The following is a 24,702-nucleotide window of genomic DNA, read 5'->3' on the forward strand; positions in this document are numbered from 1 at the left end:
AATGTTCGGCAATATCGCTCATATCTCACAGAAGCCATCATATACAACAAGGTAGTCCGCAGCAAAATGTCTGGGCACCATATTAATGTGAGATAGAACATTCTAGCCTTGGGATGGCAGACACAAGTTCTGGGGTATATCGTGTGACAAGGGCTCAGTAAGGGCCTGGAGGAATAGCTCAACTCATCCAATAAAGGTCTTTTAGTATAAAAGGTTCTTGGTTTCTAAAGGACTAGATGATCCGAAGAGGTCTACTTGTACGACAAGTGGAAGAGCCTCGTTCCACAAGGCCTCGTGATCGTAGCCCTTGTGTAAATGCGCGTGACATGTACTGACAAATACGGGATGAAAGGGATTAAAACGCAGGTCGTGATCGCGAGAAACAGCCGAAGCAAAATGCATCCCCCAATTATCGCCAGGCACACACAGCAAATAAACAGGATGAAAGGACAGTTCAGGAGCTTGGCGGACAATAATGAGCAGTCGTTGAATGATGTCATGGGCTGCAGGGTTCTCCAACTGGCCGCCTGACTTGAATGGATGCTAATTACCTCACGCGGAGACTGCCGGCTTTTTTGGATTCCATTCTCCTCTTAGGAGTAAAGGTTCTTTGCAAAAAGGATGACCAAAGAACAAGGCAGCTGCGGAAGCACTTCAAAGATGCAGAGTACATGCTCATCACATGTCAAGCCCAAGCGGTGTGTTGGCAAAAAGGAGAGACTGTCCGCTACTCAAAGACTGGTTTCATCATGATTGTGTCATGCCAGCTAACAAACGCAGGGCCTGGCATTTCTTTTTGATGCTTCTTCACACACCCAGGTGGCCATGGCTCCTGAACAAAGAGTTCCCTGAAAGCGTCTGGTCACGCGATCACGGCCCATGCTGGTGAATACAAAGCACGACCGAGACAATGGAGAATTCTCTTTCACACATTGGCCCTTTTGTCAAAATGTCTCTGTGCAGTCGTCCAGGCTTTGTGATTGCGAGCGGGATGCCAATGTGACGCACCTTGACAAACAGCTCTTTTTCTACCCACAAACGAGCAAAAAAGAAAGAAAATGCGTTTGAGTAGATGAATAGCCATGCAAGATTTGGTGACGTGTGTGCCGTCTGGGAATTTACTTAAGTCGGGCGCATTTTGGCAACCTCGGTCCTCCCGACCAACATCACTGCTACCGACATCTTCTGCACGCACGACAAACGGTGCACTTTCCCCACAAATTTGCCAGCTCATCTACGCAACAAGACGGTTGTTGTCATATATTACTACCATTTGACAAGATCCTGTATTCATTTGCCATCACTACACCTATTTTGAAATGGCTTCCGAAAATTCCGGAATGCTAAAACGCTTCGGCGGTGAAGCGGCAGGACGAATTGCATCTGCGGCTTGCGCCGCGACTGTGCTTATTCTCACTATAGCGACAGTGGCCATGAAGAAGGACGGAGAACCTCTGCTAGAGAGCATCCTCATTGTGGTAAGCTCCATGCCCATCTTGTCATTTAGTATCGAGGAAAGCTAACACATGTAGTCTGTTCTTGGGGGCCTTTGGAACGCGGCTTATTGTGTACACCCGCCTATTCGAGCTTCGCCAATCTACCGATCTGCAGTAAAACTTCAGGTGGACAGGCTTTTGTGTGTTTTGTGGGTGGCTTCCGTCCCCGCCATGGTGACGTCGTATGTCTATACAAAAGACAACTTTAGGGCAAGCAAGGAGGGTTCATTTGATATCGTAAGGGTACTTACCGTCTGGTCTACTATTCTTGGTTTGTAAGTGGGCTTTTCATTTATCCGTGTACTATTCAACACTGCTGACGGAAAGACTATAGCCTCCCCCAGTTCTGGATTACACTTCTTTAATCGGTCCCAACTGCATTCTTAAAGTGGAGTGTAAAGAGAGACCTGTGGTGTTGCTGAGAATCCGAGTGTTTCGGCACGTGCGAATGGGCGACGTGGAGACTGCCGCGACGGTATGTTGCAGGTACGGCCTTGGGAGGACAAGAAGAAGAAGTTGTGCCTGGAGATGGTGATTCTGGAGCAATAAGTGGTCGAGTTGATCGTTTTGCTATAATCACCAGAGATTAATCTGTATAATAGATCCTATTTGGGCAGGAGGAGTATTTCATGAACAGTTGTGATTCCGATTATAACGTAGGAACAAATCTAGACCATCCTATCCCAATTTCCAAAGTCAGAGCAAACAGGAACCTGGTCTTACCTCCCGCTCATGTCCTCTAGGAGGAGGTTGTGTACATTAGAATATTGAACCTTTGGTTTCAATGGCGCCCTCGCCAATAGTTGGAACCTGTCCAGTAAATATTTTCATATGTCTTAGTGGACTGAACCGGTGCTGATACAATATGACCGCATAAATAGGATGTACCTAGGTACTATAAAAGAAGAATAATGTGGTAACAAAGTTTACAGAGCCATTCAGTGTGCCTGGAGTTGTATTGGCAGCTCATCCCCCCCCCTTTTCTCTATCTATAAAGTTGGTACTCGAAGAGGGACATGGCCGGAAAATGACTCCAGACAGCGAGTTCACGTTCAAAAAAATATGCTTTCGGGATGCAGCGGCAGTAATAAAAGCAAAATAAATATAGCAGATATGTTCAAGACGTGCCTTTGGGAGATGATTTATTTTCTCTCTTCTTGAAATATGATTCCTCTGCTAGTTGGCGCCAACACGGGCACCCATAGTATCCCATTCAACCTGAATAGGGTTGTGGTTTCTTGAAAATCGTTGCCCACCAAACCAAAGCTCAAACCTCAAGTCGGCCGGGGCCACGATGACTCGAATCTCAAACAAACAAATATAGAATTTATAGCCCCTCTTCAAACACGTCCGGCGTTTTTGTTTGAGAATCAGCTGGTGCTGCTCGACGCCCTCAAGATTGCTATTTACGCGACAAAGTCTTGTCACACCGGCTAAAACAAGTGCTGTTAGCCATGGTCACGACTAGTCGTAACATTCAGCAAAATAAGACAATCCATGTCTTTACCTTGTTTCATACTAGTTGGCAGAAAGGAGGCCTCGTTTTGAGAAATGACGATATCTGTATCCCACGACCTGGTGGTCTCCCCGTCGGCGAGGTGGAATTCGAATTGCTTGGCCAGCGGACTATTCACATCGATTACATCTCCCTGAAGTGAAGAAGAAAGGCCTGAGCACAGTGGCACTTTGACTTTGGCAGAGAGGGTCCGACAAACCTTTCGTATCATCCACTGTATTTGGTTCAATGCCCACAGCCTCTTGGGGACAAACTCGTCTGGGACCACCTCTTCATTGTAGTGCCGCGCAGGCGAGTACAGTTGCCTGATGACGACGCCGTAACTCGCGCGCGCGACCCTGGTGGCGAGGACGGATTGTTGTCTCTCTCCCGACTTTTGCTGGTGGTCGAGGAGAAGGCCGCGAACCACGACGAGTTGAGGGTCTTGACAAGGCACCACAACGGCCTGGATGGCGTTGGGATGCGGAGAGCGGACGAGCTGCTTCTCAATGCTCTGGCGGACGTAGGCTGAGCTGCCTAGTCCTCCCGAAAGAATGACAAACTCCTGCGGCAGTCTTGTACTTAGTCTCATCGTCTCATGTCTTTTGCCCACCGAGGACATTTTCGAGGGACATACCACCTGATCGACCTTTCCGTGCTCCGAGAACCAGTTGAGCTGCTCCCTAATTTGCCCCATGACACCCCTGATTTGCGCGTCAAAGAGCGACTGAATCTCTAGCCTAGCTCCTGTAAGAATAATGGACATTGAGTACTAGATTCCTGCGGAAGGATACGTACACGGTGAAGACCAAGCGCCCATTTTCGATGCCAAGACCAGAGTGGTTGAAATTGTGCGACACGCCATCCATTGGGATCCTGAAAAGGGGCTGCATGTACACACTCTCGCCAAACTTGTGCTTCAGGGTTCGAAAGTGATGGCTTCTCGACATTCGGACGGCAAAGTTGGCGGGGAGCAGATCGCGCACCCCCGGCCAGGCATTCAGCCTCTGATCGACGAGGCGGATGAACCCGCGGTCTATAAGCGTTGATCCGATACCGATTCCCTTGACGGCCGCCATCTGCGTCATCTGCGGACACTGAGGGTCCGTGGATTTGACTCGCATCAAGGAGAGATCAGTGGTGCCGCCTCCTGCGTCGACGCTGAGGAAGAGGCTGCCCGTCTTGAAGCTGATGGCGCTCGTCTTTAGGGTCGCGACGGCGGCGGCCTCGGCCTCGGTCAGGTCAACCTGTGCCGAGTGCCTTGGGCCCTCTACGCCAAACCCTGCACTGCGAATGATTCCCTTGAACAGGTTGATGGTTTCCATGCGCGTCCACGTCGTGGGCACGCTGAAGAGGAAGACGACCGCCTGGTCTGACCATCCGCCGGGCACTTGTCGTCGGCCGGTTTGCCTCTCGATTGTCTCCTTGACGTGGGCATACACTTGTACAAGATAGTCGGTGGCAACCTTTTGCGCCTCTTGGATGGTCTTGGGAGCTCTGGGGAGAGTTTGCGCGAGGGCAAAGTTGGCGCCGTCGATGAATACTTTGAAGAATTCGCGCCGCAGCTTGCCCGACGACTCGTCTTCGTCGTCGTCGTCGTCGTCGGCGCACATGTGACCCCATGACGAAAGTGTTCCGTCGGCATTGTAGACAATGGCGGTTGGGACTTTGCGCTCCGCTCGGTCACCGCTGCCCGGCCAGTCGTTGATGACTTGGATGGGCGTGCGAGGCGTTCTCCATGCTACGCCTAAGAAGCAGTTAGTCGTGAACATGGAACCAAGAAGAAAGGAATCAAGTCCATGTGGTGTTGTTACCTGTGAAAGTGGTGCCCAAATCGACAGAAACGACAATGTCTGGTTGTTGATTCATTACACAATGTTACACCAGCATCAAGGTACCTATGCCATGAATGATCATGGTCAAATGATTCAATTCAAAATCACGGTCTCGGACGGATGCCGGAGGCGGGCTTGGGCGCATTGCCGGCCCAACAGCTCATGTCTAAACTTAGAACTTGGGCATATACCGGTAGAGAATTTGATGGCGCCGGAGAACTGGACCGAGAATCTATCCTCTCGCGCCACGTTCCACTTTTGATGCCTTTGTGGTGCCAGGGTTCCGAATGCCAGAACAAAGTGGCGGCACATGTGCAAATCGAATCCGTCGCCTTGTGCTGATGCTTTGGAGCTGAATGGTAGCTGAGCACACAGGAACGCCCATGGCGCTCCCCAGAAGCCCACTGGCTGAAGTCTGTACACGATAACACCAGACGTTACTGTACAATGACAACATTAGGCACAATTCTCTCGGCAAGTGAGCTTGCTCGAGTGTGGAAACGGTACCATTACGTGCCATAGTCCACACTGACCTGACGCGTCGATTCCATGAGCCTTTCCGTGTGCCCCTTCCTAACACGCATATATTCTCGTTATTTAACGGAAGTGGTTGTCTCTCTGGCTACTCATGGTCTTTGAGCCCCCATCTCTTCACGTCTCCTTATACTCTATACACAGACAACGTTTACTATTTTCGCGTGGCCACCGTTGTCTCGCTATGGCCTGGTCCACAAGAACGGATGCTTCTACTTTGACTAGGAAGGGAATCACAACTATTAGCATCATAATATTCACAAAATTGGTGAATTCGCAGTTTCCTATTCCGCCCCCAGTCAATACTACTTCTCCTTCTGGCACCGGGACCGGAAGTACGTCGACAACTTCGACCCAAACACCTACATGTACTCCGGCTTCACCTCCGTCGGTTCTCTCTGCCGGTGCCATCGCCGGGATTGCCATCGGCTGTGCTGTCGCTGGTTTAGTTGCCGGCCTTCTCGTGGCATGCATTCTGCTACGGCGCAAGAAAAGAAGACACAGTCGCAAGGCAGATGCCGTCGCTACTCATCATGAATCAAAGGCGTATTCCCCCGAAACGACTCCTCCCGCTGCCGCCAGCGACATCCAACTCAAACAGTTTCTCCCAGAGGCAACACCTGACAGAGAAATAGCGCAGGAGATGCAGTCGCTTGGGGGCCTCATTCATCAGCATGTCGAAAACTATTACCACTCCAGGCCCATCAATGCCAGCACACACGATCTCAGCACAACCCTGAAAAGCCTCGGCTTCAAAGGCCAGAGCTCGTCGCCAGATACATATACCAAAAACATTACAGCCCTATGTCTAGATCCGAAAACGCGACAATCTGGCTTGCGTCACGTTATTACGCGAGCAATATTCAGCAGCATCGGCTTCCACACAGAAACTAGCCTCCCATCTATGCTCCCACAGCCAGTGGCTTCATTTTTGCAAGCTATGCCTCCCGATGAACTCGGTCACAGTGCAGATGCTCAAGGTGAGCAAGCTTTTCTATTGTTGGACGCCAGACGGAAGACTTGGCAAAATGCTTACACTGCCGAACAGATTCCATCCATGCAGCCGTGTCGTTGGCCCTTCGCAGATGGCGCGGCCTCACGGTATTCCTCTTGCACCCGCGCCGTAACCTTCGCACCCCGTTGCCCATCGACAACGCGGCAGTGCCTCTGCAGGCTCAGGAGCTGGCCAACTCCCTTGATAAGTTTCTCGGCGTCTTTGTAGACACAGACGCGGGTGTAGCACGACAGCAGAGAGCCCACCTAGAAGCCGTGATTGTGGAATGCACAAGGCTCGGCTATGTTCTCCTGTCTCATCCCTGCGACTGGGGCTTCGTCACGGATGTAGCCTCGACCAAGGAAGGTCTTCATGGCTTGGTGGTTGAGGCAGGATTAGACAAGCTAAGCGGCCAGGACGGGCCGCCATATTCTCATCCTCGAACAGTGGTTGAACCAGTCGCCGTTTACCATGAGCCCAGGGTCTAATTGTCGGTTCCATGGCGGGGTTCGGAAAGCAAGGGACAAACTTGGTTGTAATGAACGAATTGGCTATCTGTTTATTGCTCATGTCTTATGGAACCATGATATCGAGTAGACTGCCCGCATACCGTGAACCACCGCGCTGCCATATACTTTAGCAGTGTAGAGTAAATACAGAGCGCCTACACGCTGCACGCTGCACTCCATTGCGGCGTATGTGTGGCTAACACCAAATAAAGTTTTGATGCTCCGTATGCAGGAAACGACGCAACGGCTGAGAAGCTATTTGCCACAGTGTCGCGTGCCCTACTACTCTGTACTAGATCAAACATGGAACCCTCCAATATCTTCGGTGGGTGCTAATACAACATTGAAGGCAATAAAGCGCACTGCCGAGTATTTGTGGTTGTTCACAAGCCCCCAGCCTGCAAAGGTACCATGACAATGGCTGCGTATAGTCAGCCACCACCCCCCGCGGCCGAGTTAAGGGAGCAAGTTGCTGGCTGGGCGTAACACGAGGGCAGAGTAGCAGAGGCAACTAGGTCTTGGAACATGGCTTGCGTCTCCTCACGGGGGCGCGTCACATAACACCATGTTCTTGATAACCCTGATAGCTGGCTGCAACTCGGGCGCCATAACCCCTGCTAACCCAAACAATAGAAAGACAAGGTATGCTGGGATCACACGCTTAGATGACATCTACTCCGTGAAACTAGCAGCTTGGTCACATCTCGCTTGAAGCGAACTTTCTGTCTTGGAGTCTCATCTCCTTTGGGGGGGTTTCAAAAGCAATTCGCCACAACTTCCTTATCCATCCATAGTTATGCCGCTACATGTGTATCACTCGGAATCAAGCCCTAGAGATGAAAGCCCTGGGATGCCTTCGATGCATTCTACACCTCATCACTTCAGCCGTGGACAAGGGTCGCGTTTCCAACGAAATTCGCCGTGGCGAGGACCTTTTGCAGGCCTGCTACCGGGACCTCCAGCACCTCATAGACCTTCGCAACCAACACCTCGAGTTCCTCGAGACCACGCCTCGGCATATTATCGAGCGAATCAACACCGTCATTGACCTGGCGAACAAGGGACTCATCGAGGGACGCCGCATCATCGAAAAGTGCCGCCCCAAAGCACATCGTGGCATGAAGATGACGCTTCATAGTCGGATCGAATGGTCCCTGCGCTCTTCAGTCGATTTCCACCGTCAGGAGTCCGTAATTATTCGTGACAATGCCGCCGTCTTGGCCGAATTGAACTACTTGCGGCAGATTACGGCGTGGACATTGCCGGGTAACATGGCGACTACAAGAAAGGACCCCGACATGCCTTTGCGCAATGGCCAAGGAGACACCAAGACGAGTATGACCGAGCCTCTTCGGCATATGTATGTGAATGAGCCTACTAACATGAGCACAGGGTCCGCAAGCGCTCCTGCTACCGCAGCGGCACCGATGCCGGCCTCAAGATCAATGCCGAATCTGGTGGAATACTGCGACTTGCCCGAACCCGTCTTTCCCGGTGCGCTTCCGGGGATGAGAGTGGACAAGGAGACGTTTAAAGAGCTTGCGGTACAACCACCGTCTGCTCATCTGCCAGCCATACTTGGCGAAGATCCTAGTGCCCATCGCGTCGTCCTAGGCCCCAGTGACGATAGGGGACTATTGCTTCTATTCCAGGGCTAGGTGTGGCGAGCCAGAAGCTGTTGAAGAATTGTGTATTTACCTTACTGTGGCTGTGAGCGATAATTCGTACTACATGTGCAAGTCATATATAAACTGAATCAGGTGTATTCGCTGACGAGATGGCCCTGTAGGCTGCAAAGAGAAAGATGCTGTTACTTGATAACCAGTGATTTTCGCATGGGCGCTATGGTTTTAAACTTAAACACATTATATACGCTTTATCTCCAGCACTTGTTGGCTTAAATTTCTTCTGATGGCATCCTTGGTGATCAGCTTTCTTCTCAGCGCTATGAGAATGAAAATGGATAGCTCTCTTGTGCTTGTAGCGAGTGTGCGCTCAAAAAGTCACGGTGATGGTAATTTCGTACTTGACTTGCCAACTTGATCCTATGAACGCCTTGCTATTGCACCCTCGGCCAGTTTCAGCAGCTCCGCCGCAAAGTCACCTGCCTGCTGCAAGTATTTCACTTCCTCAGCCGAGCATGAGACTGCAAGTCCATGAATAGTCTTGGATGCTAACGCCAGCCATTCCACATCGGTCACCGCCTGGTCGCTTGTAGGGTGTATAAGGATGTTGACGAATAACGACATGGCCGCTATCAGAGGATGAAACACGGTGTACCTGTCATGGTCAGAATGCTAGACATATATGTAGGCCATGTTGAAATATGCGGGTTTTCGCACGCACCAAGTTTTGCCCTCGAGCACCGAAACCGGCTCACTAATAGCATGGATCGTGTTTCGCGCTGCGCCCAACGCCAGATCGATACTCGAGTGCATGACCCGGTGGATATCTTCTGGCAAGCCTGCATCTGGATCATGTGCTACGCCGAATCGCCGGACGACGCTGTGTACCATTGTCAGGAGGTAATTGTACTCCAGTTGCAAGTGAGCTGCACGTAGGCATGTTTGCGCTGATCCATATTCAGAACTATTACTGGCTATGCCCAGTTTTGGTCGGAGCAGGGGACAGGTATTCACTCGCCAGTTCTCAAGTTCGTCGTCCAACTGCCGGATACGAGTCAGAAGTTCGCTGTCGGCGATATGTAGAGCGGTGGGGGAGTAAAGTACACGAAAGACTTTGGCCTTTAAAAGGCCAAGTCTGCGGTCTCCGGTGGCGAAAGGAAGGAGTTTACAAGCAACGGAACTGTCGATTACTTCATCGAGTTCCTGGGCGGGACTACTGCATTCAGCATCACCCAAGTCCATGTACTCGTCTGCAAGGAGAGGTGGCTGCTCAGTTATAAGGCTCATGTCCTTATCGGCAATATAGCAAGTCCAGAAAAGGTTTCGAATGTGCTCTCTCCGCATATCGGGAGCCGCTTTGCTAGGTGTAGGATGCGTCATATGGCCATCGAGTCTGCAAACCATTCGGCAGGCTGTAGGAAGTAGTGCCCCTGCGGCATCGTATTGTCCAGTGGCTATTCGATACTTGTACTAAAGACAATTCATTCATGTTACCACTCCTGTTTTAGTGGTTTGGTTCAAAAAGGGCCATATTACCAGTAATAAAATAGCCTGCAAAGCGTCCAAGTTGGCAAACCCGTCAATACGACCTAGCAGATCTTGAGCCCTCGATGTAATGGCCTGGGCATCGATAGAAGCGACTTCTTCGCTGGTCTTCAAGTACGACGCAACGGTAAAAGCCGCCAACAAGCTTGCCCTAGCTGCTAGATGCCCTTGCGAAGCATTCGGATTGAAAGCCGCGTACGCCAGGTCTATAGTTTCTGTAAACAGCGACTTATCAAGGATTCCTATTCCCAAGCGAAAGAAGGAACTACTATCCGCGTTGAAAGCCCTAAAGGCCAAACCTATATCGGGTAATTCCCGTGATTCACCATTGCTAGGACAGGTTGGGTAGCTGATACACGAGAAGAGGTGTGCAGAGCCTAGGAAATGCTTCTCAAATCTTGTAGTGTCCTGCGTAGTAGTCGACTTGATCCACTTAACACCATCTTCCGAAACAATGGGCATTCCTCGATGATACCAGTTCTGGCCGACGCGGAGCGTTGCTTGGTTGCTGGCAAATATCTTGCTCTCTGGAAGTTGAAGACTTAGGGTTGAGCGAAAGGCGTCAGCTTTGGCACATGCAAGTTCCTTTTCGAGTTGGTCAATGCGAGCGAGGAGCTCTGTCACTTTCTTTGATGATTTGGTCCTGAAATCGAATTAGTCTAGTAGCCACATGGGGCCTGTTGGGAAATTGGCGGATACCGACCTGTTCAGCCCGTTCACTTTCTTGCCTCTACTAAATTTACACTCCAGATTCTGATGGCGGCACCAGTCACACGGTCCGCCATCATGAGATGTGATACATTGGATCTGGGCTCATTTTAGTCTACGGGTTTCAACCCTGGAAGGCAGACGTACTTTTCTTTTGAAACACACGTCACAGGCTCGTGCTAGGGGCATTGAGGCGGTGTTAGTGACGTTAGGTACAGTCAGCGACTTGGTTGCGCCGGAGTTGTGTGTGTCTTGTTGGGCTGAGGAGGATGCCAGCATTTAAGTCATTGCCAGCCCACTCCGTGTGATGGTATTTCATATCGCCTCAGCCGCCGCACGCCCCTGTGTATCTGACCTGACTAATCGGATAACATTTTGTCCGATTACCTAAGCCACCCGCTGACGCTAAACCGCTTTAGGTTATGTACTCTAAGTAGTCCTGCTTGCCTCTTCAGGTGGCGGTAATGACCTGATATTGTAGCGTGAAATAAATGAAGCTATTAATCTTTTATTCTTCGATCTTTCCTACTATTCGTGCCAGCACTGTATCAGGTAGGGCCTAATTATACGAACACTGTGTGCTTGGTCATATCCAAATCAGAGAACCGTGACATAGGGAAGGAAATAAGTAAAATTATGCTCAGTATATGTCTGCATTTTTTATCTAAAACAAAAATCAAGTGTAGCGTAGAGAATTTTCTGCTCTTACGTCAGCGTATAATATATGGTGTTGCTGGTACATGTTGGAATATGGGTCTCCAACTTCCATTTATTGTTGACCAGGGAATGGCTCATTGAAAGCGAGCAGCCCATCGATATATTCGTTCAAGTATGTGGTTTAATATCCATGCTTGCTCGCTTTGACATGCCATATTTTGCTACTCTAGTTTCGTTTTAAACGACTAACTTGAGGACTGATTTGGGGAACTTTGCCTTTTTGTCAATTATCAAATGCATAACAAAACTAAAAGAGATATGTCGCTAGTCTGGTCATAAGAAGAGACATTTAATAGAATACGGCTATTATTCCACCGCGTATACGTTATATCTAGCTGAATTATCAAGATTAGGACAATAATAATTACTACTTTGTACTACTTTTTTTCTCGATTACATTGCAATACACTCCAGTAACACTCTAGTGTGCCTGAATTTGAAGCATCTTTTTCTGCAACCGCAGTTTCAAATTCTTTTTCTGATAAGTCGAGTTGTTGCACTTAGCTACCACCACGGAAAATGGCCGAAATATTTCGCTCCCAGGTTCTTCGGTAGTCTCGGCGGCTTCACGAGAATCGAAAGTCGCTTTATTCAGACTTGGTACTGTTCCATCATTCGGCCTTTCCAGTACTCGTCTTGCGTATATCGGGGCAGTAAAACAAAAAGCGGTTATTATATGCTGTACCCTTGTCATCTTGTGTGAATTTTAGCATTCCATAGTGGAGGGAACATTGATATTCAGTTGCTATTCCAATTGCCAAGTCGTTGTATGTTTACAGTAATCGCTGTTATAGTAGTATCGGGGACAAAGGAAGAAGAATAGAGCCAAGGCACGCTAGCACTTTGAATCACACATAGCAGAAAAGTGTCAACGATCAGGGTGTTGGCTACAGATGTAGGAACAAAAAGCTTGATGTAGCTAGCAGTAACAGCAGAATTCGTCAAAAGGAAGCCCAAGTCTTGAACAGCAACAGCCAACTTTTATATCTAGTAGCCCAATTCCCCTCTAGCTGCTTGAATCAATGGCCAAGTCGACATCAACACATCTTCCCTGGCTAGCCAACTTGGTATCGGCTCCGTTATGGAGCAGTAGTTTGACCACGGCTTCATGACCACTCTGGATAGCCATAGTGAGCGGTGTCTGATTTAGTCCCCAAACCAATTAATATCGGCTCCACCATCTAGAAGAAGCCTGACAGCAGCCTCATGCCCAAGCCAGGCGGCCAATTGCAGTGCTGTCCAACCGCCAGGGCCGGGTGAGTCGGTGCAAGCCCCCCTACTAATCAACAAGCCGACGATTGCGTCATGGCCCGTCGAGGCGGCCAGTGAGAGCGGTGTGTGAGATGTATATCGAACAGACCCCGACTCGATATTTGCTCCTCGATCGAGCAGCAGCTCGACGACAAGCTCATGACCCATCATGGTCGCCAAGCATAGCGGTGTCTGACCCCAATTATTTGTTGACTCAATATCGGCTCCTTTATCGAGTAGCAGCTTGACAACAGGCTTATGGCCATTCGCAGCAGCTACAGATAATAGTGTCCGATTATACTTGCCACCCCGTGACTCAACACCGGCTCCGTTATCGAGTAGAAACTTCAAGACGGCGTCGTGACCATTCTCGGCGGCCCAGACTAGAGATGACCGACCCATGTCATCCTCCGACTCGAAGTTGGCTCCCTTCTCGACCAACAGTTTCACAATAGACTCACGGCCATTCGCTGCAGCCAGCGATAATGGTGTCCGACGCATGAAATCGCTGGACTCGATTTCGGCTCCGTTCTCGACTAAAAGTTTCACAATAGACTCACGGCCATTCGCGGCAGCCAGCGATAACGGTGTCCGACCCATGGCATCCTTTGACTCCATGTCAGCTGCATTATCGAGCAGCATCCTAACGACAGCTTCACAGCCATTCGCGGCGGCAACAGATAACAAAGTCCGATGGTGCATGCGATCTTTGGACGCAAAATCGGCACCCTTATCGAGCAGCAGCCTGACGTGGGCTTCATTCCCGCTCGCGGCGGCAACAGATAACTCGTCCCCGTGTACCTTTGAAATATGAATTGCGAGGTTATCCTGCCGTGCTACGCTCCTGGAACAATATGGGCATTGTGTTCTCTTTTTCCGATGCACGTGCTCTTGGTGTCGGATCAAGTCTCTCCTGGTACCAAAAGCAATCCGATGTGCTTTCCCAAGACACGGTGGCTCTCTGCAAATAAATTTTTTTTCGTGGCAACGTTTGTGCTGGCTGTTTACATGTGAGTTCCAGAGTGTTTGGCCAAGGATGAGAAGAGACGACAATGGAATGCACACCTGAGATGACTCTGGGACTTGCAGACGCGGCCACATTCCTCGCAGATCATTTTGCGGGGGTGGATCGCGGCACGGGCGGATCAACTTGCTGCTGAAGATGGACCTTGACCAGACCAGACAATTTGTCTCACAGACGGGATAGGATATTCTGGTTCTGTTTGCGCCCAGTATTGATGGGAATTGAAAAGAAAGAAACAGTGACGATGCTAGATGATTTCTGTGTTTTAAATGTAGACTGTATATTATTGTGTTGTATTTACCTTGCCCTTTAACCTGACGGTTGGGGGTAATCCTTACTATAAATACATGTACTAGATCGCCCTTATCTTATCCTCACCTGATTGACTCGCCTATTCCAACATTCTGGTCCCATCATTTAAAGATTTACCACCTCCAACGTCGGCGTGCCAGTGCGGGCTTTAATGTGGCGTCTAGTTTCTCTTACACCATTCCACCCTCTTTTTTCCCACCCTAGTTTTGATAATGTACCTAGATGGGTCAAGGTACAAGCAACTCCTGGGGCTGTGGGTAGCTTTTGGCTGAATGAACATAAAGCTGCCCCAACCCCCTCGTCGCAATGACAGTCCATCCGCACCTCTCGCAGTCCCACGACCACTCACACCCGACTCGCTTACTCGACGCCAAAAGTATCAATCATGAACCGCTACCTCGAACACCCCAGCTTTTTCATCGACAATGTCACAATCCCTGCTGGGTCATTGGATCCTCAACAGCCGATCTGGCCTGATGACGGCCAATCTAACGACAGTGGCTGGGAGTATCCTTTCCTCTGCATGTGAGTTTTTTTTTTCTGACTCCGCCTTTTCAGGCCACAATTGATGCTCGGGCACCAGAACGTTCAGGTCCACACCCTCCTCGGCCAGCACGGCCATGGCTCCGGCATGGCCGTCCCCTCCGATACCGTCGGGGTCAGAGTTGACCATGCCGTAATCGAAACCAATGAAGCCCCTGCCATTCAGGAAGCACATGGCCGGGTTGAGCACCTCGGGCCATTTGTCTGTGTTAAATGCCACATGGCATTTCGGAACAACACCGATCTTTGGAGTCACGGAAGGAATGCAGGTCATGATCCTTACGCTTGCCATTGCAACAGTAGCTTCACCAGGCTTGATGCTCTCAAGCGCCACCTCAACTCCAAAGCAGCTGGGCCTGAAACAAGCAAGGCCAAGGCCAGGCATTCATGCCTCTTCTGCGACAAGCATGCTGGTGAGAAGGGTTTCCATAGGCGTGATCATCTGCTCCAGCACCTTCGAGTACGACACCGCTTTGAAGAAAGTGGCATCGCCCTCACGCGGACCCTCATGAGGGTCCGCGCGGGTGCTCCTGCTCCGTCCCAACTCTGAGCAATGGTGCGGATGTTGTAGCTCATTCAGCTGCCTACGATGGATTACATTTCTAGTACTAGCCTAGAGTCTCGTTAATCGTTTGGTTCCGTTGTCATCTCACCCGGCACCTGGTTGCTTGTCAAGTCACTCTCCCGCAACTTCGAGCACAAGTGTGCCATGCTGGAATTCTTTGGTGCAGTTTGACGGGATTTGCGTAACGGTTGTCAGTTCAGCTTGTAAGAGGTCGAATTTGTCAGTTATAGAGTAAACACAAAATGCAACTACCAAGTTCAACCGTGTCATGATTCTTGTTCATTCTGACTATCTAGAAAGCGGTATTGACCAAATCATACGTCAACTCTGTCACGTGTTCCTGTCACGGATTGTTCTTGGGGGCGATAGCTTGATGCGCCCTTGAGGTACCTTGATTATCTGTGCGAGTAACAAAGGATCAAGTCTGGACCGGCGTCGCCAGATCATAGGAACTGGGTTTTGGAACCCCACGTAATCACCCTCATTTACACACCCTGGGAAAACAAGGTGTAAGTGAGTCAGGGCCCAAGGGTGTATATGATGGCATCGGGTGGTGATGATGAAAGAATACAGTGGACTCTAGGCAAGAATGTTAACAAGTGATCAGGAGATGAAATATGTCCCTGATTCAACGAGAAATTGCCTGAAGCTCTCAATGTCATCAATCTTCACACCCTAGCCTCTTTGGCTGCTCGGTCGTGTAAGACGCTCTGCGTCCACCTTTTTTTCACACCCTAAGCCATGAAATTTTGACCTACCACGTATGGAAGTCCGCCTTTCGGGATTGTTTTGGTGTTTTTCAGAAAACTAATATAAAAATACCACAAAGTTTTCGAGGAACACAATAAACTAATGTCTGGGTACAACAGTATCTTGTCCCGATACATGTCCACACCTTGTATGCATCGCAACCTGGGAACCCGGAAAACACTAATACGATAGTATATACCTTTTGGCACCATCTCGATGCCCAACTCGGCCGGAGAAGAGGTAGGGTGGAATGATGCTGTGAATAATCTTGGGTGTTGTTCACACATGGGTGTTTATAGCCACGCTGGGTGGGCATACTCATTTTCTCGTGCGGCATGAGAGTATAAAGCAGATATATTGAACGTCTACGAGTATATAGTTCTCTGCGTCCGCAGACATCCGCAGACATCCGCATTTTTTCTTTAAAATCTCTGACACAATACATCTTCGCAGGATCATTGACACGCTTTAATCCAATATACCAAGTAACACTTGTCTACATCTATTGTTGAAAAGCTAAACCGATTGCTCTACACTCCCCGGCTCTTTTCCACCAACATGGATCCCTGGACGCGCGCTGATGCCCTTACACTCTTGGCACTCTTGGCCTCCATCTTGGACCTGCTCATTTCCATAGTGATGACAATCACTCATTACGTCCGCCAAAGCAAGTTATATTTTCTATCAAGGCACTGAATTAACATCTACTAATCGAGGAATCATAGATTACAGAAATGGGATGGATGCTTGATTTGAGAAATCGGCGAGTACTCGCTATTGCGACTGGCGTGGTGAATATGACAGGGATTCTGTTCATAACTTTGTCAACGGAAAAAGGGGGTGTAATTGCCCAACTAGAGGGCGTTCTTTTTGGTTACAGACTTTCATTTAATCATGTTAATTAGGAGTGCATATAATATCAACATCTTCAATCAGGTGATGCACACCAAGATTCAATGCGTTAACAAACGGCTCTCCAACTGCCGGCACGCTAGACCATATTCTTACGGCTACACGAGTCGTCGGGCGTATTTAGGATGGAGCCATGAAATCGCATTAAACCTGATAGGGCTAGGCGAAATTCTTATTCCATGTAGGGCCAGCCAATCGGCCGTCTAGATGCCCGTTCTTGATCTGCAAATGGAAACATCACGGTGGAGGCTTGAGCGCATTTTTCGTAACGGGTTTCCCCTTTGCTCTGGTGTGGAAGCAAGGTGACATTTGACGTGTTGAGTCGTTTTTTCTCTTTGTTTCCTTTTATTCCTGAAGCCGTGATAATGTGTCATCATGGCCGCCGCCTCGCCTGCATCGTCGACCAGAACCGAGTCCGACCATGTCGACGCTTCAGAAAAGCAGCCGCGCTGGCGCCTATCCTCATTATCACGCCGGACGGGTTCATCAACGCAACAGTATGCCTATGAGACTTTTCACCGCGGCAAGCAGCTGCGGCACATGATCTTCTGGACCTTCTGCCGGTGGCTATTCACAGCCGTGCTAGCCATGTCCATCTTTGTGGTAATATGGAAATATTCCCAACCCGCTGCGCTGCCGGCAATCAAGAAGAGCGAGTTCAACTCACTCGTTATTGGATTGTCCATTGCCTACAGTCTGAATCTTGCGAGCGCCCTCAAGAGAGATGCTAGTTATCTGCGCTGGTGGCTGCTCAGCCTGCGGCCCTACTCCCCTCGAGAGGCCGATCTTATCCTCCAATGCGAAAACATGAGCGGCCTCTTGAAGCTGGGATACATGTCCCGCCACGTGTCCATCCGGCTGTTTGTGCTTCTCTTCCTGACTCTCAACATGGCTGCGCAAGTGGCCCTCGCCCTACTCGGAATTACGTACAATATCAATCCCGCGGATCATATAACCGTCACCCGGCCAGGCCTCGTGTCTATTCCCGACATGAGCTCAATCCAGCTGGACAAGAGTCTTATTAGCGGTACTCGGAGGCCCGATCTAGATGTCTCCCAGGACGAGAATGCAAGACGATATATGGCCAACACTTTTGGTCAATCTACATTGACCATGCTATGGAACTCGATAGACGAGGCGCCGAAACCAGGAAAGTTCAATGATGCGCGGGACCCAATCTTTTTTTCCAACATCACCGACGGCCTCCCCGTCGTCTACACGTACTATTTCTACGAGTCGTCCCCCCAAGACGCAGACTACGTGGCCAGCGTGGCGACGAATCGGACCATCTCCGCATGGTCCGACTGCAAAGAGTACAAGGTCGTTGCCGGCGGCGACGGCTTAAGCCCCAACATTACCTTCTTGTGGGAAGACAATGAACCGATTTCCTGGGAACTTCCGTCTGCCAAGGGCCCCGATCAAGTCATGTACATTCACGACCCGGAACTCGACGCGGGGGACACGTGGGCCGTCATCTACGCCTTTGAAGCCTCCATCAAAGAGCCGTGGTTCTACAGGTGCAACACCACCATTGGATCCGTCACCAACGCCGTCATCAAGGAGCACGAGGTCAGCGGCAATGTCACGCGCTACGCCGCCGCCGCCATTGCTCTCCAAGGCTACGGCTCCTCGGCCGGGGACCTGACCAACAACACCAAGTTCACCCAGTGGCAGAGCTACCCGTCCCAATCCATATTCGGCTACCCCTACAACGGGACCGCCAACATGAGGGGCGCCACGGCGTCTTTGTTTGCCATTGGGACCGTTGTTGCCGTTGCAGGGGCCAACGACGACGTGGAGGTGCGCGGCATGACCCCCATGAGAGGCATTACGCTTGAGATCGCGAGCTGGACGACGCTGTATCTGATTTTGGGGCTGACCGTCGGCCTGCAGCTCTTCTTCTCTGTTGCGGCTGTGGTTATCGCCAATACGGTGCAGCTGAGGGGCCACAGTCATCTTGCCATGGCCGCGTTGCTGAGAGAATCCCTGGACGGGCTGGGGAGTGCCGCGCCGGTCGCGTCGGGTAAGCAAGTCGCTGCCATGATGGGGGACAAGGCCAAGCTGCGGTATGAGAGGCGAGGAAAGGGAAGGGGTTACCATGTAATGGTGAGCTAGGTTTTGGTGTGTATATGCCGGGGTGAGAGGAGCACTTGAATGAAAAGGGGCAACTTGGAACTTGCCCTCTGCGAGGTGGCATGAAGATGAATCAGGACGCATGTGGCTCCACGACTACATGTAATCACAAAACGAACGCGCTCTCGTTGCACAGATTACTATAGTATCCCTTGTATTTTTCGTTGACATGACTTGTATATACGGCACTTAAAAGCATAGACAGCTTGGATGCTCGATAGCATGAATTTTTAGCGCATTAACAGACCATGTGTTCAAGTGAACAGGCACAAGAATAGCACGTACAACAAACATCTCACAACGTCGAAGCCCCCGGGTTGGCTAATGAAATGGATAACTGTTCCTTTTAGGCTTTCTCTTAGGCCGAGTACATCGCATGATACATTAATCCCATGGAGACATGCTCTGTAATCGTCAACCTTTCTAATCATGTCATTCATAGATTTTGCTACGACTGCGAGGTCCAGCTGCTCGACTCACCATTATATTATATAACCCCAAGACTCAGACTCACCTGACTAATCGGACTGGAAAACCAGTCCGATTATCTAACTCACGCTAATACCCGTCTTGATGCAAGGATGATAACCCGTCAGCCAATGAGCATACACCACGACTGCACCAGCTTGACGCCTCTTGACATGATCATCTCCAACGGCCAGTGTCATGGCACAAAATGGGCACAGTGGTGCTCGATTCCGTGTCGCGCGTTATTTTAAGGTTTTTAGTATATAAATACCTCTCGAGACTCCTCGACATCTTCTTCCTTGCCTCTGTGAACCCTTAAAAATACATTGACGCTTCACTGTCAGTTCTCATTCAAGATGTCTTCCCCTTCTGGCTCCTGGACACAAATCGCAAACTCCTCCCGGCTTTGTCGCTCATCCCATGCTCTGTCTGTACTTGGCTCCCAGGCCTATATTTTTGGGGGAGAACTGCTTCCCAGACAGCCGGTCGATAATCAGTGTGACGTGGTTGATTTGGCCACCGAGTCTCATGGTGCGGGTTGTCCTTTCATATCTCGACCGTTATACCTATTTCAGAACGCCCATTCTCACATCTGACTTATAGACAAAGTAAACACACTAGCTGTTGCGGACGCGCCATCTCCGAGGGTTGGCACACCCAGCGTATCCGCCAACGGGCACATCTGGTTATTCTCAGGCCGCGGTGGCTTAGCCATGGATCCTATCGACGAGAAAGGCAGTCTGTGGAGATGTAATCCTGCCAGTCCTAGCTGGGACTTGGTAAAGACTACATCTCCCGAGTATCCTGCTGCGCGAAGCTACCATGCAATGACATCCGATGGCGTAAAGACCATCTATCTCCACGCTGGTTGTCCGTCCAAGGGTCGCCTCTCGGACCTCTGGGCATTTGATACCGAAAGCCTAGAGTGGACTGAACTCCCGTCTGCTCCTGGCCCCGCGCGCGGGGGGACATCGATTACATTCTGTCAAGGCAAACTGTACCGCATGGGAGGCTTTGATGGGTCATCCGAGCAAGGTGGCATTTTGGACTGTTACGAGCCAGAAACAAGAAGCTGGCAAAACATGTCTTTCAGTCCGGATGGTATTCATGGTCCCGGTGCCAGAAGCGTGGCTACACTGCTATCTCTAAGGAGCGCAGGGGAGCATGTCCTTCTGACAATGTTTGGCGAAAGCGATCCTTCGTCCTTGGGACATGCGGGGGCTGGTAAAATGCTTCGTGATGCGTGGATATTTAGTATTCGGGGCTCGGCTTGGAAGAAAATCGTATTTGAGGGTGATGTGCCTGCCGCGAGAGGGTGGTTTTCGGCAGATGTCCTCCTGGGAGGTGACCGAGACGCTGTAATTATCCATGGGGGTTTGGCCGAGGATAATTCTCGATTGGGAGATGTTTGGAGAATGGAATTGGTCGGAGATTTCTACTAGTTTGTTTGATCCGGTTAAGCCTCCCCTGTGTTGGGCGAAATCTTGTCTGAATTCCGCTTTCTTGAGGACGTCGAAATAACTTGATTGAGATGCTTCGAGGTGTCTGTATGAAGCAGGTGCCTGTTACTATCTTCAATCGTTATTCTATCCTTCGATCCTCAATAGGCATTTACGACGGGGACTCAGCTACAAGTATTTGCGATTTCTTTCGACTTGGATATTTCCCTTATACTTGCGTATAGTTTTATATTAGAGTGATCATACATCTAATACATATGCTTAAGTGCATTTCGGAACCCATGTCGGCGGTCAGCGATCTCGATCTCTAGCTATCGAGCGAGGCTCCAGAATTAGCTCATGTATTGGTATATCCACGTATTTGCCTGATTCAACTGACATACAACAGCGACTCCTCGTTGAACAAGCCTCTCGAGAATAACCGACCCATGGAGAACCCGACAGCACATTTGTGCCTCTGGGTAGATAGACTTGCTGTGTTGAGTAATCATTTCCGACAGATGCGCGCGCGGGGAGTTGGAGAAAGCGGAGAAGATGAGGCATGTCGGGCGACAGCCTCGGCTCAAGGTTCCGACCAACCCGCGAAATCTATTTAACATCAATTGCACCGAAATCTTGCCTTTTAAATACGCGCAACTCTACAAAACTCAAGCATCACAACGTTCTATCTTCTACGCAATCATGTCTGTCCCGTATCTCCTGAGCAGCCAGGCTGGCCACGTCTCTGCCTCGCAGAAGATTCCTGTTATTGCGAAACCGTTTGTCAGCGAGAAGGCCGAAAAGGCATTGGATCTAGTCAGTGCCACGACAATCCAGGCCGTGTATTCCCACAAGTTAACGGATCCGCATAGGTCGAGAGATTTGTCGAGGAAGAATGCATACCTGCCGAAGCGATTTTCTCGCAGCAGCTTGGCCAAGGCACGGCCCATCGGTTCAACGCACACCCACCAGTCATTGAAGATCTGAAAAGAAAGGCCAAGGAACTGGGGTTATGGAACATGTTCCTACCCAAGAACCACTTCAAAGAAAGCGCGGGCTTCAGCAATCTCGAGTACGGCTTAATGGCCGAATACTTGGGCAAGAGTTTCATCGCCAGCGAAGCAACAAACTGTGCTGCTCCCGACACGGGTAACATGGAAGTTCTTGCGAAATACGGCACCAAAGAGCAGAAGGCTCAGTGGCTAGGTCCGCTGCTAGATGGCAACATTCGATCCGCCTTCCTCATGACGGAACCTCAAGTTGCTAGCAGCGATGCTCTCAACATCGAATTCAGCATGAAACAAGATGGCGATTATTGGGTCTTGGATGGTCAGGTACGTTTCGCCGATTCGCTTCGCGGTGTTCGTTCTCACAGTCGCAGAAATGGTGGTCTAGTGGTGCTGGCGATAATCGATGTAAGCTGTATATAGTCATGGGGAAATCGGACCCGACCAACTCCCATACCTATAAGAAACATTCCGTAATCCTTGTGCCGGCGAACACTCCCGGCGTCACCGTCAAGCGTGTCCTCTCAGTCATCGGCTTTGACCATGCGCCACATGGTCACGCGCATATCATATTCAACAATGTTCGCGTCCACAAAGATAACCTGATACTCGGTCAGGGTAGGGGATTCGAAGTCGTCCAGGGTCGTCTGGGACCAGGGCGAATCCACCATGCTATGAGGACTGTGGGCGTTGTGAGTGTATATTCGTCTCTGTTGTGCGGCAAGTCGAAGAACTAACATGGTGGGAACAGGCTGAAAGAGCCCTTGAGTACTTCATTGCCCGCTCAAACGATCCTACTAGGCGGCCATTCGGTAAAAACCTCAGTGAGCATGGCGTCATGCTAGAAAGAATTGCTAAATCGCGTATTGAAATCGACTCGGCCCGTCTCGCTGTCCTCAATGCCGCAATCAAAATTGACCAAGGCAACGCCAAGGACGCCCTCAAAGAGATTGCCGAGGTCAAGATTCAAGTTCCGAGCATGGCCCTGGAGGTCCTTGATCGCGCAATGCAGGCGCATGGAGGAGCCGGAGTGTCTCAAGACACGCCGTTGGCTAGTATGTGGGCTGATGCTCGGACAATGAGGATTGTTGATGGCCCGGACGAGGTACATATGATTCAGTTGGGGCGCAATGAGAGCAAGCGAGGTCCGAACTTGTTGAAGAAAATCGGTTCGCAAAAGCACAAAACTTCAGAGCTGCGCAAGTATTACGGCCTGGAAGAAAGGGACACGCTGGAACTCAACAGGACAAGTGGAACTGCGAAATTGTAACATGACATTTATTGACTGTGGTGCGACTACTGCATGAAGGAGCAACTCTGTAAGAAATACTATATAGCTATAAAGCATCATCAGAGAATAAGTACATCTAAGCTCAGTGGAAAGTAAAATGCCGTTGCATGCGAGATGGGGTTGCATTGCGTGAAACTGACGATATGCAGCCGCCTTGCTCGGGCAGTGCAAGAATACCGCAACGAGCAGCCTTTTAAATACCCAATCTGTAAAGGTTTGGCGGTCCGACACTTTCTGTAATATAAATTCTCAAATAATACTTATCTGCACTCCGACTTCCGTCGTTATCCTCTTCTTATATACTAGATAACTGTTTCACAACTTCATTGCAGTGACTCCTAAGTCATGAGCCAGTCAAGACATTGTTGCACATAGTCCTCTTCCTCTTCTAGAGAAAATTTTGGGTCAAGGCGCTTCCAGAGGAGCTTCTTAAACCACTGAGGCCAGAAGCCACCAGTCAAGGATGGCCTGAATCTTGAGCGTCTTGGTGTCAACGATGACGTTATACTGCCCGAGATTCTTATGGCAAAAAACATATTCTCCTTTCTTCTAGTGTAATTTCTAGCACCTATTTACCTTCTATTATTTGCTAGTGATCCGATGAGGCCATAAATAAGATTCACCAGGTACTCCTGGAACACTGGATTAAAGGGCCGGTAAGATTATCACGTGCTGTTCCAGCTCCCTCGTCACCATCTCCTTCTTTTCTTACTTAGGTTTTATTATACTGACGCTTTAGAGAACTTATGATTGGAAGTAAAAGGCGCTATCGTCTTTAAAGTTGAGTCAGTCTCCCACATAGAAATATTTCTTGTGGGCGAGGACAACTAAGTAACTTGGTTCTTAACGGTCGTTTTACTCTTGGTGTGTAACCATTTTCAAATTTCCGCAAGTATATAGGGGGATAACTCACGAACAGTTGTCAAGAGTTTCGCTATAAGAGGGATCAAGAGGATGCGTCCTTTGTTGTGCTTTGGGGGGTTAGAACAGTATCCCTTTGAATGTGATAAGGTGCCACTTTCGTACCGAGCAGGGATGTGGACCAATTAAAAATCTTAAATTAAAAGATATATAAGCCCACAAGGTATTAGTGTGGGAATTAAAGTACCTTTAATTTTTAAATATATATAAAAATACTTTTATATATTAGGCTATACACCTAATACAAGGTATATAAAAGGTACTGCAAATGAAGTGGGCCCGCTACCTGGCTGGCACCTTATCACATTCAAAGGGATATGAGACAGGTCTGGGATTTGAGCTCGAGCCTCACTTCACTGGCCAAATAGTTACACAAACAGCCTGGCCCACACGTGAATTGCTCAGAGGGCTTACCAGTCTCTTTAGGCCTGGTTAGGTTGACATTCAAGGTGGACGAGGTGTCTTCAGTTCATGGTAATGCTGTCATCATTAGGCATCAAGTTTTCATCGGGGATACCGAGTAAAGTCTACATTGTCACTGACATAAATAAAGCTTCCGTCATATAGCCCCAATATTTGGATGGCAGGAAAGACTGAGAAAACTCTGAATTGTCTATATGAAAATTTC

The 24,702-nt window shown here is 49.6% G+C and overlaps 10 protein-coding genes across 10 annotated transcripts; 7 read left to right on the plus strand and 3 right to left on the minus strand.

The window, feature by feature from the left end:
* Positions 1-1,319: 1,319 nt before the first annotated feature.
* MAA_11619 (uncharacterized protein) lies at positions 1,320-1,861 on the plus strand (the record flags this gene model as incomplete). Its single annotated transcript, XM_011412534.1, has 3 exons — positions 1,320-1,478; positions 1,533-1,771; positions 1,831-1,861. The coding sequence occupies 3 exons, from the start codon at positions 1,320-1,322 to the stop codon at positions 1,859-1,861; spliced, it is 429 nt and encodes a 142-aa protein (XP_011410836.1).
* Positions 1,862-2,672: 811 nt separating this feature from the next.
* Positions 2,673-4,908, minus strand: MAA_06697 (Hsp70 family chaperone; the record flags this gene model as incomplete). Its single annotated transcript, XM_007824695.2, has 7 exons — positions 2,673-2,929; positions 3,004-3,145; positions 3,212-3,556; positions 3,629-3,731; positions 3,790-4,738; positions 4,806-4,844; positions 4,890-4,908. The coding sequence occupies 7 exons, from the start codon at positions 4,906-4,908 to the stop codon at positions 2,673-2,675; spliced, it is 1,854 nt and encodes a 617-aa protein (XP_007822886.2).
* A 636-nt stretch (positions 4,909-5,544) lies between these two features.
* MAA_06698 (uncharacterized protein) lies at positions 5,545-6,842 on the plus strand (the record flags this gene model as incomplete). The annotated part of the gene is made up of 2 exons (XM_007824696.2): positions 5,545-6,340; positions 6,409-6,842. 2 exons carry the CDS (start codon positions 5,545-5,547, stop codon positions 6,840-6,842), a joined length of 1,230 nt encoding a protein of 409 aa, XP_007822887.2.
* Positions 6,843-7,699: 857 nt separating this feature from the next.
* MAA_11620 (uncharacterized protein) lies at positions 7,700-8,521 on the plus strand (the record flags this gene model as incomplete). The annotated part of the gene is made up of 2 exons (XM_011412535.1): positions 7,700-8,198; positions 8,256-8,521. 2 exons carry the CDS (start codon positions 7,700-7,702, stop codon positions 8,519-8,521), a joined length of 765 nt encoding a protein of 254 aa, XP_011410837.1.
* Positions 8,522-8,908: 387 nt separating this feature from the next.
* On the minus strand, positions 8,909-10,818 carry MAA_06699 (N-terminal fungal transcription regulatory domain-containing protein; the record flags this gene model as incomplete). Its single annotated transcript, XM_007824697.2, has 4 exons — positions 8,909-9,143; positions 9,210-9,958; positions 10,025-10,676; positions 10,754-10,818. 4 exons carry the CDS (start codon positions 10,816-10,818, stop codon positions 8,909-8,911), a joined length of 1,701 nt encoding a protein of 566 aa, XP_007822888.2.
* Positions 10,819-12,604: 1,786 nt separating this feature from the next.
* Positions 12,605-13,351, minus strand: MAA_06700 (Ankyrin repeat-containing domain protein; the record flags this gene model as incomplete). Its single annotated transcript, XM_007824698.2, has 1 exon — positions 12,605-13,351. One exon carries the CDS (start codon positions 13,349-13,351, stop codon positions 12,605-12,607), a length of 747 nt encoding a protein of 248 aa, XP_007822889.2.
* Positions 13,352-14,430: 1,079 nt separating this feature from the next.
* Positions 14,431-15,138, plus strand: MAA_06701 (zinc finger domain-containing protein; the record flags this gene model as incomplete). Its single annotated transcript, XM_007824699.1, has 2 exons — positions 14,431-14,552; positions 14,604-15,138. The coding sequence occupies 2 exons, from the start codon at positions 14,431-14,433 to the stop codon at positions 15,136-15,138; spliced, it is 657 nt and encodes a 218-aa protein (XP_007822890.1).
* Positions 15,139-17,190: 2,052 nt separating this feature from the next.
* Positions 17,191-18,930, plus strand: MAA_06702 (uncharacterized protein; the record flags this gene model as incomplete). Its single annotated transcript, XM_007824700.1, has 1 exon — positions 17,191-18,930. The coding sequence occupies one exon, from the start codon at positions 17,191-17,193 to the stop codon at positions 18,928-18,930; it is 1,740 nt and encodes a 579-aa protein (XP_007822891.1).
* Positions 18,931-20,129: 1,199 nt separating this feature from the next.
* Positions 20,130-20,858, plus strand: MAA_06703 (Kelch-type beta propeller; the record flags this gene model as incomplete). The annotated part of the gene is made up of 1 exon (XM_007824701.1): positions 20,130-20,858. One exon carries the CDS (start codon positions 20,130-20,132, stop codon positions 20,856-20,858), a length of 729 nt encoding a protein of 242 aa, XP_007822892.1.
* Positions 20,859-21,557: 699 nt separating this feature from the next.
* Positions 21,558-23,132, plus strand: MAA_06704 (acyl-CoA dehydrogenase; the record flags this gene model as incomplete). Its single annotated transcript, XM_007824702.1, has 4 exons — positions 21,558-21,671; positions 21,728-22,189; positions 22,237-22,554; positions 22,614-23,132. The coding sequence occupies 4 exons, from the start codon at positions 21,558-21,560 to the stop codon at positions 23,130-23,132; spliced, it is 1,413 nt and encodes a 470-aa protein (XP_007822893.1).
* Positions 23,133-24,702: the final 1,570 nt, after the last annotated feature.

This window comes from Metarhizium robertsii (assembly GCF_000187425.2).
Source record: "Metarhizium robertsii ARSEF 23 chromosome Unknown MAA_Scf_11, whole genome shotgun sequence".
NCBI lineage: Eukaryota > Fungi > Ascomycota > Sordariomycetes > Hypocreales > Clavicipitaceae > Metarhizium > Metarhizium robertsii.